We start from the raw sequence: 21,864 nt of genomic DNA, 5'->3' as shown, positions 1-21,864 counted from the left end.
TAACATCTGGACACTGGAAGGCCTAAATACTTAAAGTAACCCAGTCTTGCTTGAGTTGAATGGGGTCCAGATAATTTCCATCCAGGGTGCTTTGAAGCACCATGTGACCACTTTTTCCACAACCTTCCTTAAAATTGAGGTGGTGGATTGGATGAAAATTGTCCAGACTAGTTGGGTTGAGTTATGGCCTCTTGAGAAGAGGGTGCACTATTTCAAGCACTAGCAGGACCACCCCCTCCCTCAAGGAAGAATTAACCACTGCTCAGACACAAAACTGTTTTTTTCCCCCCTGGGCACCCTTGACCAGCCAGGAGTGGCACTGATCTAACACACAATTTAATTAATTTAATTTAATTTAATAATTTGATTTCTATACCGCCCTTCTCCTGAAGGACTCAGGGCGGTGAACAGGGCAATACACAATAAAAATCGAATACAAAAATTAAAAAGCCATTAAACATCATGCCCATAAAATCAATACATATTAAAGTTAAAACTAGTTTTAAAAACCCAACCCCATCCCGTCAGACCAGGCCAGCTTGTTCAAAAAAGAATGTTTTGAGATCGCGCCGGAAGGAGCGAAGGTCGGGGGCCATCCGGAGCTCAACCAGTAAGCGGTTCCAAAGGTCTGGCGCGCCCACAGAGAACGCTCTCCCCCTGGGGGTCACCAATCGGCATTCTTTGATCGGCGGCACCCTGAGGAGGCCCTCTCTGTGGGAGCGCACTGGACGGAGGGAAGTTGACGCCGGCCGCAGGTGTTGCCGTAGGTAATCCGGACCCATGCCATGAAGGGCTTTGTAAGTCATAACTAACACCTTGAACCTCACCCGGAGAGCAAACAAGGGTTTGAACCAGCAATATATTCCTGATTCTGGTTTGGACACTGATCTCTGCAATGGATCTCAATGTATTTACATAGTTAAGTCTTTAAAAATATGTTAGTTGTACACATGTTATATCTTACATATCTTCTGAATGATCTCCCATTGAAAGACACACTTGGATTTGGACCATAGATGTGTAATAAAGAATTAAGACAGTTTCAATAACTTGGATAGTGCTAGTTTAGTAGGGAAGGTTGAGATGAAGCTTCGCACTGTTTATTTTTTGCTAAAGAATTCTTTGAAGCAACAAAACTACACGTGGCTTGCAATCTTCATCTCTGAACAGCCATTGACTGTCATGGCAGGTGATGTTGGACGATCTTGATGAGTAATGATACTACTAAGACACTGAATATTAAAACCTTGAAATACATAAATGACTTACCTGGGCACTTCTGACCTATTATGGCTAATAATTAGCTTAGCATATGTCAATGTGTGCAGCTGTAAGCTGGTTACCATAGTTACATACAAGATTTCTTGGGAATATTTTCCAAGTAACCTGTTCAATTATATCCAGCTGTTTAAATATAAGGTTGCTGGGTCTGTGGCTTTGATAGATCTATTTAGTCCATACAGAACACAAAGGCAAGACCTGTTCATATTAAAATATACTTCAATATTCTTTTCCATATTAGGATAATCATTTTGCAGATAATATGAACACATTATGTCCTAAATCAAAAGAGAGAAATATGTTGCCCAACTTAGTGTAGGCAATCTAGTTAAAATCAAATGCAAGGCAAACTTCATATGAAGCACCCCAGGAGAACTGGTCCTTTTCTGTCCATAAAAGTGTAGGTAAACAAAATATTTTCTATTATCTTTTTAACATTGGTATTGCATAACCTGACATCTTTCAATGATGAGAAGTCAGAATACCTGAACTGCACTGCAAAGCAGATAATCAAGCATTGATAATATCAGTGATATTATTAGGTGTATAGATGATATCTTGAACCAAAATAGGGAGAAGAGAAGATGGAAATGTCTCCATTTGAGGAACAATACCGCTGAGTTGCAATTGCCTCGCCCCCAATTCTGCTTAATTCCAAATAAGGCCTGGTAGTCCCTTCATTTTAGTTGAGTTGACATTGGCCTTAGTGACAGTTGCCTATATTAAGGAATGACTTTCAAACACAGGTCCCTACATAATAGCTTTAAGAGGCTAATGTCTTCTATTGGTCATGGTTTTTCTATTTCTTCAATCTCAATTGTTGATTTATAATAATTATTAATAAATTAATATATTAAATTATTAATATATTAATAGCATCACAATTTTTTACATTACTATGCCATAAATATAACTACTTAGCAAAAAAAATCAGCATGCGTTTGTAACAATGAAAGTATAGTTTAAGACAGCAAAGGTTGTTTCCAAAACAATTTCCTGTCTATATTTTTTGGTTTTATAATTTCTTTTGCTTTTCCAGAAGATTATACAATAACATCTCTTCTAAATAGATATGGTGTTTAAACTGGAAAATTATTATAAAGTATAGAAACAGCAAATAACTTTTGCTGAATGCCTTAGATGCAAAAAAAAACAAAACCTCGCTCTGGGTAGCTCTCTCTCTGCTTGTCTAGAATTAGGTTGTTTTTTTCTTAAATGGAAGAAAAGAGTTATGTAGAATGGACCAGTGCAATGTTCTACTCCAAAAACATCTTCATTCCAGCTTAAAGTGAAAGATCTGCTTAGCTATGCCAAAAAACCTGCATGGATGCATCTGTATATCAAGCGCCGTTGAGGTGAACTTGAAAGTGATTTTACTTTGCTAAAGGAAAGCAATTTTTGCTAGATAACCTTGAAGGGTTAAACTTGAAGGGTTTTTTGTATTTTTATCTCCTTATTAAGATATCTGGAACCCTGTTTCTTAAGGGTTTTGACTAAAACTCCAGAACCGCCGGTAATTATGTAGTTTCATTAATTGCCTGAGAGTAACACGATTGCATACATATCTGTACTCGTGTAATAGATCAGGTTCCACATACTCCACTATTTAAAGTATTCTAGTAATTTTAGGGTCAAACCAAAGTCAAAACACTGAATTATTTCAATTATACCATATTTTGGATCTGTTGCCTCTCCAAATCAGGTTGCCACTGGGATAATGGGTATGTTCATCAAGTAGAAAAATAAAATGAATACATGCTGTTTATTTTTGGCTCACAACAGAAAATCATCTCCACCTATATATCATGAGCACCTAGTTTTTGTCAGAATTCAGTTTTGCTTAAGCCCCATTCAAACTTCAGTTATGTCTAGGTTCTTATTCAACGATCTGTCTCTTCTATATCTATTAACAATTGTCTATGGTATTACTTAACTGATTTTTAGCTTTGTTATATGCCCCTCAGAGTCTTTTGTTTTCTGAGGTGGGTGGGCAGTGGTGGGATTCAGCCGGTTCGCACCGGTTCAGTAGAAACGGTAGCTAAATTTTGTTGAGTTCAGAGAACTGGCTGAACCCATGCTGGTTCTGGAAGTTCATTCTAGGCCTCAGAGGCCTGGAGGAGGTCTCCCAGGCCTAGAGCGGCCCAGCAGAAGTGCATGGATGTCACTTCCAGAAGTCCATTCTGGGTCTCACAGGCCCAGGCCTGCATCCACACAGAGAACCGGATGTTCAGGTATTTGAATCCCACCACTATGGGTGGGTGGGTGTATAAATTTGATAAATACATTAGATGTTAAGCTAGATATTGGAATACTGATGAATTTCTCATGTTTTGTAGAAGATGACCAATAAAGCTATGTTGTTGTTTGGAACAATTTAGTTAAACAAAAATATGTTGTTGTTAGCTGCGAAGTCATGTCTGACCCATCGCGACCCTATGGACAACGTTCCTCCAGGCCTTCCTGTCCTCTACCATCTTCTGGAGTCCATTTAAGCTCACGCCTACTGCTTCTGTGACTCCATCCAGCCACCTCATTCTCTGTCGTCCCCTTCTTCTATTGCCCTCAATCATTCCCAGCATTAGGCTCTTCTCCAGTGAGTCCTTCCTTCTCATTAGGTGGCCATAGTATTTGAGTTTTAGCTTCAGGATCTGGCCTTCTAAAGAGCAGTCAGGGTTGATCTCCTGTAGGACTGACCGGTTTGGTCGCCTTGCAGTCCAAGGGACTCGCAGGAGTCTTCTCCAGCACCATAGTTCAAAGGCCTCAATTCTTTGGCGCTCAGCCTTTCTTATGGTCCAGCTTTCACTGCCATACATTGCAGCTGGGAAGACCATAGCCTTGACTATACACATACAAAAATATAATTTGGTTTAATTTAAAAACACCTTCTCTCCACCACCATTGCCACCCAGCTACATCAAATTCTGTTGAAAGTTTCTATTAACATTTATTTCTCATTGTTCAGCTAATACAGCAGTTATTAATATAGTCCCCCTGCCTATATTAGCAACTCTTCACTCCCCAGCTTTGAAATTTTCAAATTTTCAAATTTTATTTTTATCATTTGAAAACTTATTAACCATATTTTTTCTGATTTTAATGCTAATTTTATTTATATTGTACACCACCCAGAGTGTTATCTAAAGGACATGGCTGGTTAAGAAATATGAAATATAAATAAGCTGGTGTATGACCAAATATTTGATAGATTGATAAAGCCAAGGTTGTCTGTATAATGTATTAAAATCATTATTGTCCTAAACCTTGTTTCTTGCAAGGATCTTTTGAAGATACTTCATTATTCTTAATCCATTGTTTTGTTCAGATGAGGAGGATGCAAACAAATTATTATTACTTAATTGGCTGGCTTTATGAAAGCTTTCATTTTAGAGTTCACATTTGCTCTACCTTTTGATGGAGTTAGCGGAAAAGCTTTCCTAGGGATGGTCAGTAAAATTAGCTTGAACAATCTATCTATTCTTCACTAAAAGATCAGTGAAGCATGTTGGTGGAATATATTTCTCCAAGGATATGTCCACTTCTTTAAGCAATAATATTGGAAACTGACTCCATAAAATTAGACACATTTCATACACACACACCCCATAACTGCCACCACTGTGAATATGAACATTTTTGTTGGATAAATACTGTACACATTAATCACCATACTGTACTAAGAATGCTTTATTAGAAGATTTTTACTGCAAAAAAACGTTTGCTGTACAAAACACCTTTGCAGTTCCATTTAATAAAGCAAATAATGCTCCCAAAATTATGGATTTACTTGTTGTAAACATCGTAGAAAAAGCCATAAAATAGGCTACAGGTTTCTAGATTTCATGATCTTTATTATTGTCTCAAAATCCATCTACTGAACAATGCTGGGTGCAATGTAATAACGTAGGCAGAGATACCGTAACAGTTAAATAATGCCTCTAAGATTATATTTATACTAGGTTTTTATGTAGTATCAGAAAACCAAATTTATTTTTTCATCAACACGCACACACATGTTGTACATTAGTAGCACCATAAGAAGGGGCATCTTTTGAAAGGGTTATGTAGGAGATAACCAGGCTGAGCCCAAGGGAGGGTTCAAACGCATAACTCCAGCCCACCTTGAATGCCTCTATCGCCTGCTCATTTCCCTTGACCATTAGTTGATCAGATTCTTGTAGAGAGCTTAAGCTTGCAATAAATCTTTATACTCATTTGAACTGCCCAAATCTGATTTCCCCGGCACTTGACAGGTTAATGTACGTCTGAAAGCATGTTGTAGCAGATATTTTATTGGGAAATCTTTTAGGTGCAGTGATCAGACATAAGAATGTCCAGAGATCTATTAATGCGTCCCAAGCTATCTTCTCGTTCACCTGTTCTAAACTGTACTGAGTTAAAATTGATCTCAGTTTTTCTATCACAGATTGTTCCATTGTTTCAATCAGTAAATGTACCCACTAAATCAGGGGTCTTCAAACTTGGCCCTTTTATGACTTGTGGACTTCAACTCCCAGAATTCCTCAGCCAGCTTTGCTGGCTGAGGAATTCTGGGAGTTGAAGTCCACAAGTCATAAAAGGGCCAAGTTTGAAGACCCCTGCACTAAATCATAGTGTGTTCAGTTCAGTGTTTCAAGACCGGAAGAGTTGATTGTTCTGGTAATCAAATCAGAAATGGAAACATTAGCAGAGCTAACTAAATTGCTTGGAGTTCTTTTCAGAGTTCATTATCAATATATTGGCTTTTGGTGTATCATGAATATTATAAACGGTTACAGGATTGGGAGTATACTTTGTTTCTTTTCCCTCTTTTGTTTAGCACAAATGATCTGGAGGTTTTTACTTGCTTTGATTTTTGGTTGTGTTTGAATTAATGCTTAATATATCTTTGTAACTCATATATTGTGCTAGCCACGTGGGGGATAGGGGATTGTTGGATCCTCTTGATTATTTGCTTGGGGTTGTACATACCTAAATGACTAAATGTCTTTCTTTCTGCTTTTGAAACTGTATTGTGAGCAGACTGCACAGGTAGTTCTCGACTTATGAGTGGAACATCCATTGCTAAGCGAGGCGATCATTAAATGAGTCGCATCTGATTTTATGTTTTGCCATGATCATAAAATAAATCACGCAGTCATTAAGTTATTGTTGAAAGTTTCAGTGGGAAAGTAGAATATGATACTATGGGCTGGAAGAGATAGAATGAAGGGATTCAGTATCTTCTTAGCAGAGAAAGTGTTCAAGGAATATAAATAACTATGCCAGTGTTCAGCATGGCGTGTTTAGTGTAGCAGTACGAATAAGAATATGATTTCATTTAGATGCTATGGCTCACGTCAGCAACCAGTTTCGTGGGGAATTGAAACTGCCCTAAGAGAAAAAGGGAGCAATTGTAACAAATAACAAAATCCTTTGTAGGGGACCACCAAAGAATATCCAGTTGTCTAATTCTTGCCTCTGTGACCCTCTTTAAGGGAATGTGTTTAAATATTGTAGTTTGGAGTGTTTGCATTTTCATTGCTATTTACATACATTCACTGTACATACATTCCAAAATCACCTGGCAATGCTCTCTTTAAATACAAATTAAAGAACACTAAATTTTCTCAATTTAGGATAACTTTTGCTAGGTTTGCAATGAATTAGCATGCTGGCTGTAGAATTCTGGGAGCTGATGTCCACAGTTGTCCTAGATTCTGACCTAGATTCTGGTGGCCCATGGAAGTTTATGCGTAATAAGTAATACATTGATTTTTAAGGTGTCACAAATTAAAATGGCTTTGAGAAACCTAAGGATTGAGGTGCTTGGGGCAGCAGATTCTTCGTATTCTCTTCCAACTATTTATTTATTTGTATTTATTATATTTCTCAGATTCTTACAAGAGACCAGGTATTACAGTTGACACCATCTTCTTAACTGCTCCTGGCAAATCAATCCAATATTGAGAATCTCGGTCTCTATTATAATTGAAATGCCTTAATATTACCCTTTAAAAAATGTTGGGAGCCCTTGACAGGTTAAGCAGGAATAAATTTTGGAATGTGATGGTTAACACTGGAAAAGATTCACTTCCAGGTACCCCCAGGATGATGGAAACAGAGGAGAATAACAGTCCTTTAATGCTTGGTGGGTTTTTCCTCCAGCGACATCTTGTTGAGTGCATGAAATCATGAAGCTTTTCCCCTCACTTTATGCCTTCAACCCCAAACTTAACATTCCCTTTATTGTAGGGAAAGGAAAGAACATGAGGCACCAGTGGCTCTGCTTTTTTGCTGGATTTTTGAGGATGTATTTTACTAAGTGTTTATTTAGCAAAAAAATTGGGGGAGGGATGGAGAAGAGGAGGCGAAAGAGTGTTGAGCAGGAACACTGGATGTGATTAACCCGCCCACTGAGCAGATCTGTGGGAGTGTAGTATCGACCTCTGAAAAAATCAATGGCTGCTGCAGTAACAGTGCTGACTTTTCTCCTTTCCCTTTCTCTCCCCCTCTTTTTTCAAGGTCTTTGGTAGAAGAAGTGGTATAAAACCAGCCTGTCCTCTCCTTTCTGTCCCCTGGTTTCACCATAACAGCTGAAGAGCCCATTCGTTCTCTCTTTCTCTCTCTCTCTCTCTCTCCTCCCCCCCTTCTTCCTCCTCTGTAACTTGCTTAGATGGTTATTTTTTACAATTATAGTGAGCACACATTCCAGGCTCCTCCTCCACAGATCCTCTTTGCAAGTCTTCCTTTCCTGCACTGCAGATACAGCAAACAGCTCCTACCAGTTCTGCCTAAACCCTGGCCAGAAGGAACATTTACTTCTCCTTCAGGCTCTGAACCTTTGTATGATGTTCTGTCTTCTGTTCCGAAGCGTTCTGTGTCAGAAAACTGTAGAAAGCTGGGCCTCTTGTCAGAAAGGGGGAGAAATGGAAAATCCTTCCTTTTCAAAAATAGAAGCTTAATGAATTCAAACACTCCTTCCAATATTGGTGGTTTTCAAAGAAGTGTGTGAGTGTGCATACGATAAAGAGGACGTCAAAAGGAAAACTTGTGCAATATTACTTTACATAATTATTCTAGGATTTTTTAAAAAAATTTTTTTCGGAAAATACACATTACTTCAAACTGGTCAACATAGTTTGTGGTGTAATTGAGTTCAGTGGAACCAAAAATGTGACACATGTTTATGTATACAAGCATAGTTTTGTTTGTAAAACACGGAGTATAAAGGGTAGTTATAATCAAACCATTTAAAATAGATCCATTGTGTAGATTGAAATAAGTTATTTGCCATCAGGGTAGGGACCCCATACTTTTAATTTTGTAAATATCACGAAAGTCTGCATACTGTTATGAATACGGCCCTGGCAACAGTGATTCATGCACTTATCACCATCCTGTTTAGTTTACTGCAATCGGCTCTACTTTAGAATTACCTTTGAAGACCACTTGGAAACTGCAGTTGGTCGAAAATATAACCTCTCTTGTGTTGGCAAATCAGGGTTGCCATAATTATGTAACATTGTGGTTGCTGCTCTGGCTGTCAGTAGGTTCCCAGGCACAATTCAGAGTGTTGATTTAGTAAGTGCTGTAAGGTTTGGATGGGTTGGCGCTTGGGGTATTCATAGGATGTCTTCTCCACTTAGAAATAATCGGCTTAGTATTTGGACCCTAGCAAAGTCTTTTGGGTAGTCCTTTCCATGAGTTGAAGAGGGCGGGAATCTGCAGGGAGATGGGCAGTTCAGAAATAGGAAGTATAAACAAACATCACTTCTGTACTTTAGAATAGGTCCTCTGTCAAGGGTAAGATTTATGGATCTTCTCAAAATTGGTGAAAAAAGGAAGACTCAACTCTATGTCACTGACCCCAAATTGGAAATATTTAATGATAGTGCTTCAAAGTAATAATAGAAGGTGGGCTTCAGAAGCCTAGAATAATCTAACGTGTTAGTCACTTTTATAATTAATGGTGTTTCTGTTTGAGATATCACCAAACAAGTGATAATTTAATCCATTTGGTTAACTGAACATTAATCATCATTAGAAATTCTTAGCACAGGACTGAATAGTCACTTGCTGAGATTGACAGTAATTTCCCCTATAAAATCCTATTTCCACCATCTAACCTTCCAGAATAAAGATATGAAAACTTGCTTTATTTTGTATAAACTCAGATTTAGGAGACAAAATTTTAATTTCTGATCCAGTGTAAAAGGGATTATGAAATTCAAATATTAGCCACTGAGATTGTTTTTTCCACTATCCTGTTCCCATCTCTATTCAAAATTAAATTTTCCTCTAACACTTAAGAAAATGAAACGATTTTGCCATCTGAAATTAGCAGTTAAAGAATATGTAGGAGAACACGTAGCAGGACTTGATATTTTGAATGTGCCTTTGATTGCTCTGAATAGAATTGCTTATTGTATTTACACAAGAGTGTCTTGCAGAAGAGATTACTGAATTTTAATACAAAAGAATTAGTGAGGTTGGGAAAGTGTACAGGCGAAGGATGTTACTATTTTCTCTTTATGGATTTCCGTATGGCCAGAAGTTTACATTGTATGGTGATTTTGGTAATCAAACTAGGCCCTCCGGTCACCCTTTCAAGAGAGTAGTAGGAAGAAGGCAATTTGGCAGCTGTTTCTTAGCAAAGGTACTCATAATAGCCTCCACCTCTTCCTTATGCTTTTTGCATTTGAGGGGACGGAACAGTAGATTATGGTTTGACACCCAGGAGGCCAAAGTAGTCTGTAGGTTGAATTAGCATCAAGCTCATTCAGAGCTTGGAACTGGGGCAAGGGATTGCTGTACCTTTTTATTTTCCACAGTTTTAAAATCAGGAGGCAGATTTATAATATGGTAGCCAAAGGATGTGGCATATAACCATGGAAATTGTGGGAAATGACTACATTGGAAACCTGTGTACAGTTCAAAATCTTAGGGAAGAAGATTGGTAATTATCCCATTATTTATGCATGTAGGACTAACTTTATTTCAGTGCTTTTAATCTTTATTTTTGACAGTTGAAAATCATTACTGACCTTTTCAACTCTTAATCTTGATGAAACAGCACAGTCATGTTCATTCTCAGGGGTCTGTAGAAAAATATTGACCTAAAACTATTTAAAGCCAATACAGTAGTTTTGAAGTGGTACAGATCTGGTGATTCATGATTTCTCTATTGCTAAGAATCTGTCCTAACACTTTTTTCTGTATGTTTGATGACTACTTATGGTTAAACATTGTATAACTTAACTTCCAATCCTCCATGGACTCTCACTTGAAGAATATTATTGTAATTGTATCTCTTTCAAACTTAAATATCTTGGCAGTATTATCTTCCTTTTATGGGTTAAAGCCTACCACTGGATCCTCTGGATAAGGCAATATTTTGTGAAATTTTTAAGCAAGGAACAAAAAAAAAGTATCTGTACCACAATAAGAATTACAAATATAGTTAGGCAATATAGGACCATATCAGCAAAAATCCTCATAATCATGAGGAAAATGATTTAACAAACACCTTTAATCTAAATAATAATAATAGCAACAACAACAACAGAGTTGAAAGGGACCTTGGAGGTCTTCTAGTCCAACCCTCTACCCAGGCAGGAAACAATATGCCATTTCAGACAAATAGTTGTCCAGGCTTTCTGTTGGTGATATTTCTGATACTTGGATTTCAAACAGACAGATATATACAGACCCTTATGACATTTGCTAAGATTATCATATTCTCTCACTTTTAAGTATGTTAAGAATCTCAATTTTATTTTGGAAGCTGTCTCTTTAATTCCTCCTTTTTGCAGGCTTTTAATTTCAAGCATGGTTTTGTTTTGGTATGAAAAAGGTGAACATAGCGGCTGATTCCCTTTTTACAAGCAGCAGGAACAAACTCCTGCTGGCAATAAGGTTGAATTGGGGAACCAATCGCAGCTGGAACAGTTATAGTTTCAGAGTCCCTGTGGGCTTCCGCTATCAGGTCACATCCCAAAATAACACTGGGCAGTATTTCAAGTGAAGAAATGAAGGCTTTGGGGTTGCAGCCAGCCTGGAGTGTGAGATTTCTGTGTGAAATAGTTGGAATGCCTCCAACATTTTTGATCTGCATGGCAGATGAGCAATAAAAGGCATAAAAAAACACATTGGAAACACGTGGGAAAATTATCCAGACCAAGACGTTCCTTCATGCTGGCAAAGTTACTGCTGTTGATTTTTACCTCCTGTTTTCTCTTGCTTTACTGACTATATTCAAAGGAGGAGGGAGAAGAGCTTTCTTAGCACTTAGGTTGTGCAAGACAGGGATGTTCTTTCAAGGGATAGTTTTGCTGCCCACCAACTGAATCCTTCTGGATTGTAGCTTGAATTGGCTTGAAAAATTTAAAATAACTATGTCTTTTGGGGGGCTGTAATAAACAGCTTTTAAAAATTTCAATACCTACATATTTTCATAAGTACACTTGCAGGTTAAGGATGAACTTTATTACAGCCAAAGGCTAGAGATAGAAGGTGTACTGTAAGCACCTAAAAAAAGTAGAGTAATACAGGCAATTTTAACAGTTGCTCTAAAAAGTATGTTAACAGCTATAGGAGGTCTTTCAATAATTAATGCTTTACACTATTTTACTTAGATCTCGGTTATAAATGATTTACAATTAAAAAAAGAACTATAAAGTATTGTTGTATCATCCAGGATACTGATGCAAAAGAGGCAGAATATCACAGCGGTCCCCAACCTTTGTGGCTTGGCATCCTGACTGGGCGGGGGGGGGGGGAAGAGAGGGGAACTGGGCTGTGCAAGTGGCGGGTCGGCATGCATGTGCGCGCAGCTCAACTTGCGCAAGTTAAGCTGCTCACTAGCCTTCCGCTCGTGCAGCCTGCTTCCGAATAGGCTATAGCCCTCTAGTGCAGGGGTCCCCAACCCCTGGTCTGCGGACCGGCACCGGGCTGTGGCATGCCAGCAAGCGGTCCACACAGACAAACGAAGCCTCATCTGTGGGATGCAGGCAGCATACAAAACCACACATTCTCTGGTCCATGGAAAAACCTTTCTCCACGGAACCGGTCCCTGGTGCCCAAAAGGTTGGGGACCTCTGCTCTAGTGGACCATGGCTCCGGGGGTGGGCTCGTAGGCATTACGAATATCCTTGCAGATGATACACTGTTTCAACAGTAGGGGACCTTTATTGAGGACTGTTCTAAATCTCATTTTTTCCAAATTTTGGAAGTTGTGATTTAACAGAAACAGAATAACAGAGATGGAAGGGACCTGGAAGGTCTTCGAGTCCAACTCGAGCTGGAGAGCCTGTACCATTTCAGACAAATGGTTGTCCAATCTCTTCTTAAAACCTCCCAGTGATGGATTTTCACCTTTTATCTGCTATGCTGATTCAGAATAAAGTGCTGTAAGACGTCCAATGTGGCTACAGATAGTAATAAGGCCTGCTCAGTGACAAAACGCAAAAAATTCTCCCCAAATTCTTTGCTTTTCAACAGCTCATTTGAGAAACAATATTTTGATGGATGCTTTTTCCTTTTGCAATTTCACTGGCGACAAATTATGGATGATAAGGGCCTGCCAGGGGAGGCATTAATAAACAGTGGTGAACATGGTTGTCCAGTTTAACTCACCTGATGGAGGTCTTCTGGAGCCACATGGTCATTGCTGTAATGATGCGATGATGCAACTACAAGAAGATAGCTGCCTGCGTGAAAGAGGGACCTACATAACTTGAGTTGTTATGTTCTTTTGTGAGATCTTGCACTAGATTCATAACGCTGGCTCATATAAAAAGCTCCATTACTTTTGCAATGAGTAAATGTTCTTTTAGGATCAGCTGAATATGAATGGAAATGTTCTGAGCACTCTCTATTTTGCTATTCAAACCTTCCTCAAATGAATTCAGCTCAAGTGGGATTTCTTCATATTTCCACTCTGCTTTTTTTTATTATTAGACTTGCTAACTTGCAGTTTCCTTCCCGAGCTAGTTGCTCCAATATCTCTTAAATATATTGGAGTAGGAGAAGAATAAGGCTATCTTCAGAAATAGGCCAGAACAAATATTTCACTTTTTCAGATTTTGCCATATTTTTTATCTGGTTCCCATATCTCAAGAATCCTAATTTGACAGAGAATAGAAGTATAAAATACCAAGCTTTGTTTCATTATCATAGTGATATAGAGTTGGAAGGGACCTTGGAGGTCTTGTAGTCCAACCCCCTGCTTGAGTAGGAGACCTTATACCATTTCAGACAAAGGGCTGTCCAGTCTCTTTTTAAAAACGTCCGTTGATGGAGTACCAACAGCTTCGGGTGGCAAGCTGTTTCATTGAATTAGTTCTGTCACGGTTAGGAAATCTCTCTTTAGTTCTAGATTGCTTCTGTCCTTGGTTAGTTTCCATCCATTGTTTCTTGTCTTGCCTTCTGGTGCTTTGGAAAATAGTTGACCCCCCTTGTCTTTATAGGAGCCCCTCATATATTGGAACACTACTATCAGTATGAGTATTGATATGTAACAGGACTTTGTTATTGCATCATCAATAGAGCAGAGGTAGCACAGTGGTTAGAATGCAGTACTGCAGCTACTTCTGCTGATTGCCGGCTGCTGGTAGTTTGAGTCTGAGTGGCTCACGTTTGACTCAGCCTTCCATCCTTCCAAGGTTGGTAAAATGAGGACCCAGATTGTTGGGGACACTATGTTGACTGTAAACCGCTTAGAGCGGGCTGTAAAGCACTGTGAAGTGGTATATAAGTGCTGTTGCTATCTGTAACCATTGTATTACTCCTGAATGTGCATTAAACACAAAAGCATACCATTATGGCTATTTTTGTTTTTGTGTAATGATCACATTATGTCACAGCTGACATAAATCATTGCAAATGTGGTAAAACAAATGCAGTTGCTTTGTCCAGGCTATTTCTGTTGCAGTGGACATGCCTGTTATATCAGAGGGTGACAATGGGGGGTGTCAGCACAGAAATTGGGACCATTAGACTTGCAATTACTAAACAGGATTTCATTAAATCAATCATTTATTGACATATTTTGCTAGACATATTTTGCTTTTCCTACGACGATACCCTCAATTTATCCATTATTATTTTACCAAAAAAGTTAATTTGTATTGCAAATAGAGTTTAAATTATCATAAAGTGTATTAAGTTTCAAAATGATTTAACTATTGGAGCTTTAGTTTGAAACTTCTTGGATCACAAAAAATACAGCCTGGATCCTCTTGCCTGCTTCTTACAATTACAATTCATAATTGATACATGACATCGGGGTAAATCAGGTTATACTTAAGTCTGAACGAATATAGTCCCATTCAGGTCAACTTCCTTTTCTCATGAAAGGTTCCTGATAGATTTATTACTGCTTTTCATTCTCCATCTCTCATCACTTGCTGAGGGATCCTTTTAAATGTTAGCTTAACTGGGTAAGAGATAATTTTTCACCAGGATCCCTTACATCAGACATGTCAAACACAAGGCCCGGGGGCCGGATCCGGCCCGCGAAGTGGTTTCATGCGGCCCTTGAAGCCATCCTGGAAACAGTGAGGGAACGGCCCCCACTGCCTTGGCCCTGGCCCAGAGACCCTCCTTCTGCCAGAGACCCTCAGATCTGTCCCACTCCTGCCCAGGCCCCCATAGGCACCCTTGATGCCAATGATGTAGAGCTGGCCACGCCCACCCAGTAGACCATACGCACTCTAGCCATGCCCACCCAGTAGGCCATGCCCACCCAGTAGGCCACGCCCACCCAGCCCCTTGAGGGCAACCACAATGCTGATGCGGCCCTCAATGAAATTGAGTTTGACATCCCTGCCTTACATATTTTCAGTGACATTTAGTATAGGCAAGTTATAACTATCTCAGTTATGCAAAAATTGGTGAGCAGGAAGGGGTATATATGCTTGCCCCTGAGCCCTTCCATCTCCTTCTGATCTAACAGGATCTCAGCAGCAATGGAGATTATCGTGGAATTAAGGTTCAAGAATTCTGAGTACGCATAGCAGCTTCAGCTTAGTTTACTCACTGAATGAAATAGAAACATTTACACCGCCCTAGGAGAAACAGTCAAGAACGTACTGTGGTGGTTTCTGAAAGGGCAGGGGAAGCTCACATACCCACCCAAAATCCATGTTTGCTCAGCACAGGCTTTTTAGAGAGCAGCTATTTCCAATGTTATTTGAAAAGGAATAAGCATTCTCAGTCTGGAACAGATTGATGCCATACCAAACACCAAATAGCTCCAGTAAAGGAAACTCTGGAGCCTAAAGGGCTAGAAAACTTGGAGGCCCAACCAAATCCAAGGCCCTCCAGCCATAGCAAACAAGCTCTTAGGTACAAAAGAGTATAATGAAATGGTTTGAGTCTTCCATCCATAGATGGTGGCAACGGTTTTAGAGGAATAGTTCCTTTAAAAGAGAAAAACGAAAGAAATTCTTGCTCTGAAGAACTCTTGACAAAATAAGAAGGGGGAAATAACAGAAGAATGGCATCTCTGTTGCTTGTCCAATCACTAGATAATCACAAAACATTTAATATGTGGCATTTTAAGGTTTCTGGGGTTCTCAGAAAAGTGGCTCGCAGAAAATTGTATTGAGTAAGTGACTATTTTCCTGGAAATGTTTTAAAGCATAACATTTGTCTTGCTTAGAAGGAAGGCTCTTCAAATTCTTTATTAAATAACTGGCACACCTATCATTCTTCTTTGTGGTGATGTCCTTATACCTCCCTGTGTGTCTCTGCAGGATCTCTCTGGTTCAATAGATGATTTGCCTATGGGTACCGAAGGAGCACTGAGTCCTGGCGTAAGCACATCAGGGATTTCCAGCAGTCAAGGAGAGCAGAGTAACCCAGCTCAGTCTCCTTTCTCTCCACATACCTCTCCGCACTTGCCAGGCATTCGAGGACCTTCCCCATCACCCGTTGGGTCGCCGGCTAGCGTTGCTCAGTCCCGCTCTGGTCCACTTTCTCCTGCTGCAGTGCCAGGTAACATGTCTCTGTGACATGAGAAGCTAAAGCTACTTTTGACTGTTTTGTACAATGGTGCTCAGAGGGTCATCATAGAGACAAGGAGAACCGGGATCAAAGCTCCACTTGCAAGTTCTAACTTTGAGGAGGACTGCAGAATTTTCTTAAATCACCACTGCTGCCCATCCGTGGTATAATATTACAGCACCTACTGCTCAGTGTAATATTCACATTGCCTTATTCTTCAGATTTTTTTTTGTTAGTGTATGTGTTCTCTTTTTGATAGTAAATAGAGTTCAAATCTAAATCCCGAATTACTTGGATATTACCTAAAGATGCAGTGCCTTTCTCATTCTAATTTATGTCTGTAGGTTTGCATCTATTTCAGCTCATTTCGTGGAAAATGGCAAAATATAGAATTCTTCATTGCATGAAATAAGGTTATATCTAATTCAATGGTTCTCAATCTTGGCAAGTTGAAGATGGGTGGACTTTGACTCCTAGAATTCCCTAGCCAGCCATCATTGAAGTTCACACACTTTAAACTTGCCAAGATTGAGAAATGCTGTTCTAACTAGTTCTTTTTTTTCTCCTTTTTGTCTTAGGCAACCAAATGCCACCTCGACCACCAAGTGGCCAATCAGATAGCCTCTTGCATTCCTCCATGAATCAGTCAACCATAGCCCCAGATAGAGGTGTGTATGCCACATTTTCTATGATTTTTCAGGAAGCTTGTACCACACTGGACTACTTTGTTTGGAAGTATCCTTTTTGCCCAGTGTTCCTTTTGTATTGAATTCCAATCAAGTAATTTGTTCAATAACAGGAAGCAGCCAAGAGATTTGTTTCCTCTCTAAAGTAGAGTTAATAGAGGAATTCTGCTTATAGCAACAACACTGTGCCATGCTGCTCTTTTCAAAGAGTAAGAAATTGCCACGAAGGAATTTCGTGATTTAAGCCATTGCTATGCTTCCTGAGCTTATAGGAACATGTTCCTAAGTGTGCCGATGCATTAATACATATTCCGTTTTCCTAACTCTAGAACTTACTTATTACTTCACTAGGTTATATACAGAGGAATCCACAGATGCCCCAGTATAATTCTCCTCAACCTGGATCTGCCTTATCTCCACGTCAGTCTTCTGGAGGACAGATGCATACTGGGATGGGACCGTACCAACAAAATTCTATGGGCGCTTATGGGCCTCAGGGCAGTCAGTACGGACCCCAAGGTGAGAGTGTGCTCTTGCACTAACAAGATGTTTTGGAACTGTTTGTGAGTTAAAACAATCACAAATTACTGGTATGTAATGAAACTTTCATTTACTGCAGTGTTTCTAAACCTTTGCCATTTTAAGTTGCGAGAATTTCAACTCCCAGTATTTCCCAGCCATCATGCTGGCTGGAGAATTCTAGGTGTTGAAGTCCAAGCATCTTAAAAGTTACCAAGGTTGAGGACTGGTTTACTTATTGTTAGGAGAATAAACTGCAGCAATCATCTGGTGTCTCAACACTGTTTCCTTCCTACTCCTGTAGTACAGCACTGAGGAATGAAGAAGATTTTGCACAATTGAACATACTGTTTTAATTTGAGGGGCATTATTAACTAAATTTGTTGAATAGAAACCTATTTCAAAGACGTATTTAAGAAAAATAGGTTTTACCACGTTCAGTATGCCGATTTCTGGTTAATCTAAAGTGGAAGTTTCTGATTTCATGACTTTGCATCTGGGCATTACACAAGCTAAGGATTGCTGTGGATTGTCCTAAAAGTATTGAGCTTAGCATTACACGCAAATCACCCACTTTAACTAATGAGCAGAGAACATGAAAGTTCTTGTCTTTTGTCATAAAAGCTACTGTTTACTATCTTGCTGTAAGATGAAATGAATTGCTTGCTAGATCTAGTATATTATGTGACTTCATCACTGGAATGGAAATTTGCAGTGCCTTGGCCTAATCATAAAACGTGTGCAGAAGTATCATTTTGAACATTTTGACTACCACAGGATGGTTTAGTGAGATAACCATATTCTGTAATGCTGCTTGATAATCTTCATGGCTTTTCGTTACTGCCTCATTCTAAGACATAACGTGTTGTCTGTTATTTTGGCTTTATGTGGTGACAACTCAACCCATTATGATTTTGTGCAAGGGAGAGCAAAGATTTTTCTTTTTGAGGGCCACATTTCCTTAGGCAGGCTGTACACTCTTATCTGCCAGTGATAGAAACAAAGCTAGTGATTGTGCAGCTAGTGTGAAAATGTGCCTATTTGTGCACCCTATTCCTTTTCTCTTTGTCTGAGTTCTTATTTCTCCCAGGGAAAGTCTTCTTCTGAAGCCTGAGTTGCACTGCTTTTGCAGTCTTGACGGCCATTAGTTGCTACCTCTGGGTAACTGATATATGTCCACCCATAACTATGACTGCTCTAAAAACAACACAACTTTTAAAAGAAAAAATAAAGAAAAGTAATGTGAAAACAATACAAAGAAAGAAATAGAAAAGAAAAAAAAACGTTATAAAGAAGTGCCTTCCTAGCTTTTTAAAAGCAGTTCCAGCTGCATTTATATTTTACCCTCTCTTAAGATTGTAATATCTAATCATCAAACCCATCAATCATAAGTTCATTTTTTTCCCAGCAACAAGTACATAAGGGGTTTCCTGGATATACTTATTGTCTTTGATCAAACAAGTCAACTTCGCCATTTCTGCTAATTCTGTCATCTTCACCAGCCATTCCTCCGATGTGGCTAGTAACTATGACTTCATCTTGACTTGACTGTGACTCCTTAAAAATACGGCATGTGTGAACATCAGGAAATAACATTGGTCTGATCAGTATAATTTGTTCCAGTGTGGTTGTTGTAGTCATCTGAACTGTTAGACCTTACCGTATTTTCTGGCGTATAAGACGACTTTTTAACCCATGAAAATCTTCTCAAAAGTTGGGGGTCGTCTTATACGTCCAGTCGTCTTATACGCCGGAAAATAGTACATAAATCAATCGAGCGCCCCCGTTCTTGCAAAGCAACTTCAAGCCTCCTTAGTCCACTCCCCCCTCCAACGTGACCCTCTCTTCCCACCCCCAAGAGCCTCTAAGCCCCTTCCCCTCCCCCTTGCAAACGCCAGACCCCAGGAGCGGCAGGAAGCCCCTCGCCCAAGCAGCATCTGAGCATAAGCAGAGCGCACCCTGCTACCCACTATCTCTCCCGGCAGCCTGGACAGCGGTACTTGGTGGCCTGGCGCCCCTCTCACCCACAGACCACGCAGCGGCCCTTGCCAGCTGGCCTCGGCATGGCTGCCCCAAGCCCGGCTCTCCAGCGCGTCTTCCGGGCCCGCCTGGCCGACCGCCTCCCGGGCGGGGCTTGGCTCCAGACGCGGCAGCTGCTCTGTCTGCAAATGCACCCTCAAAGGCAGATCATGCTTGGCCGTGCAGGCTGCCGAAAGGCGGGGACTCGGAGTTCCTGCGGTGGTTGCAGCTTCTGGCGTGCCGTTTGCAGAGTCTGGCCTGGAAGAGCGTGTCATGTGAACGCAGCTCTTGCGTGTATTCCAAACGGTGGGTGGAAGGAAAAGCCCCTTTGGGCTTCGAAAGGGCGGCTTTGCACCATCTGCATCAGACGGGGCTGAATCGGGCTTGTGTCGGACACTTGGCAACTGGCATGCACCCGTATTTTCTGGCGTATAAGACGAAAAATCTTGAAAATCTTCTCAAAAGTCGGGGGTCATGTTATACGCCCAGTCTTATACGCAGGAAAACACGGTATTTTATTTCCGTCTTTGACAATGGGTCTCAGTGGATTCCAGTGGTCTTTTCATGAAATGATACACAGAAAAATCTTGTCTCATTTGGCGATCTATTTTCAGAGCGAGCTGATGTGAATTACAGTCAGTAACCTGAACATCTATTTTTGGAGTGCCAAAATCCCCCCCCCCTCCATGCCTGCCTTTAATGCACAGAGAGACCTGGCAGATTTACCAGCATGTTATTCAGTGCTTTATTTTTCTCCTTAGGTGGTTATCCCAGGCAGCCAAACTACAATGCGATGCCCAATGCAAATTACCCCAGCCCAGGAATGGGAGGAAGCATGAACCCAATGGGAGCAGGGAATCAGATCCATGGTCAGACTGGTATACCACCCTACCCTGGACTCCCACCAGGGAGAGGACTCAGCCACGCTGCCATGGGCAATAGGCCTTATGGACCCAACATGACCGCCATGCCTCCCCAAGTAGGAACTGGGATGTGTCCTCCACCAGGTGGTAGGAAAGCACAAGAAGCTGCTGCTGCTGCTATGCATGCTGCTGCTGTCAACTCAATCCAGAACAGGTAAGAGTACGAGGGCTAGGTTGAAATGTTCTTTCCTGGGTGATCATCTTTCTAAAGCAGTATTTCTTGAATTTTGTATTGGGTATGAAAGGGGATAGAGTCAAATACCTGATATTTTCAGAGCCGAAGCCTGCAGAAATTGGATGAAGAGCGTGCGTTGGTGTCTTCTCCTTCAGCAGTTTCAGTTAAGCAAGGAATAGCAGTTTTGGATGCGGGCACTGAATAGCTGAGGCAAGGCAAATGCATTCAAACTCCTGTCTCTCTGGCTTCATCAGAATTTGTGCAATAATTATATCACAAGAGAGTTAAGAGGTCACAGTTTTCCTGATGATTCTTTGCACACAACGTCCTTCCCTTCCTGGAGATCTTTTGGCAGGAGAGAGAACAATTAAGATTTTCTATCAATTACTGTCAAGCTCTGTAGGGATTAATTTCTCCCCATCCTCTGTTAATTAATAAAAGAATGTTCTTTGGTATAGTACATAATCAAGTCATGTTGATTTTAGGCCATCTGGTTACCCTCACATTAACCAAGGAGGAATGATGGGAACTGGTCCTCCCTATGGCCAAGGAATTAATAGCATGGCTGGCATGCTGAATCCCCAGGGTCCACCATATCAAATGGGTGGGAATATGGCCAACAATTCTGCAGGTAAGGCATATTGCTCAGTCGCTTCTCAAGTGTTCTGGATTTTGTGATGATCCACTAATGAACATGATTATGTTGATGTCTTGATTCTCTTTAGGGATGGCTGCAAGTCCTGAAATGATGGGACTTGGAGATGTTAAATTAACACCTGCAGCAAAAATGAACAATAAAGCAGATGGAACACCAAAATCTGAATCCAAGTCAAAGGTAAAAACAAAAAAAACCACAACTCCTGATTTTAAATAAAAATGACTTGTATCTCAGTGAGCCAAATTAGATTTTTAAGGGCACATAAAATAGTTGTTTCCAAGTTGAGAATTCAAAGAAGTTCTTGAACAGGTTATAATTGATAATTGAGCTTTACTCAAAATGTTGGTGAACAACTTGAAACTTAAAGCTTGATTAATGAGTGGAGTTCTTTTTTCTTCAGAAATCCCATTTCTAGTGCCTCTTTCAGTATCGCCCTTGTTGAATGGACCCAATTTAGTCTTGGCGGGACTATCAAAAAGGAAAGGACACATAATTTTGAAACTCATGTAAGACAAACTGAAAGACAAAAAGGACAAATACAAAAAATGGAAAGGGGCACATAACTAAGGCTGATTATCAGCAGACAGTCAGAAAAGATGAAGTCAGGAAAGCAGAGGC

The 21,864-nt window shown here is 40.2% G+C and overlaps 1 protein-coding gene across 1 annotated transcript in view; it reads left to right on the top strand.

Moving 5' to 3' along the window:
• ARID1A (AT-rich interaction domain 1A) overlaps positions 1-21,864 on the top strand; it is a gene marked incomplete at its 5' end in the record, with an annotated part of 89,941 nt that overhangs the window by 49,551 nt on the left and 18,526 nt on the right. The window contains 6 exons of the mRNA XM_081335033.1: positions 16,017-16,257; positions 16,845-16,934; positions 17,304-17,471; positions 20,252-20,567; positions 21,074-21,219; positions 21,314-21,423. Of these exons, the coding sequence (XP_081191159.1) occupies positions 16,017-16,257; positions 16,845-16,934; positions 17,304-17,471; positions 20,252-20,567; positions 21,074-21,219; positions 21,314-21,423 (1,071 nt within the window). The remainder of the gene's footprint in view (positions 1-16,016; positions 16,258-16,844; positions 16,935-17,303; positions 17,472-20,251; positions 20,568-21,073; positions 21,220-21,313; positions 21,424-21,864) is intronic.

This window comes from Vipera berus, assembly GCF_964194415.1.
Source record: "Vipera berus genome assembly, chromosome: 9".
Taxonomy (NCBI): domain Eukaryota; kingdom Metazoa; phylum Chordata; class Lepidosauria; order Squamata; family Viperidae; genus Vipera; species Vipera berus.
Note: the sequence above shows the minus strand (reverse complement) of the source record. Positions and strands in the feature narration are given on the sequence as shown.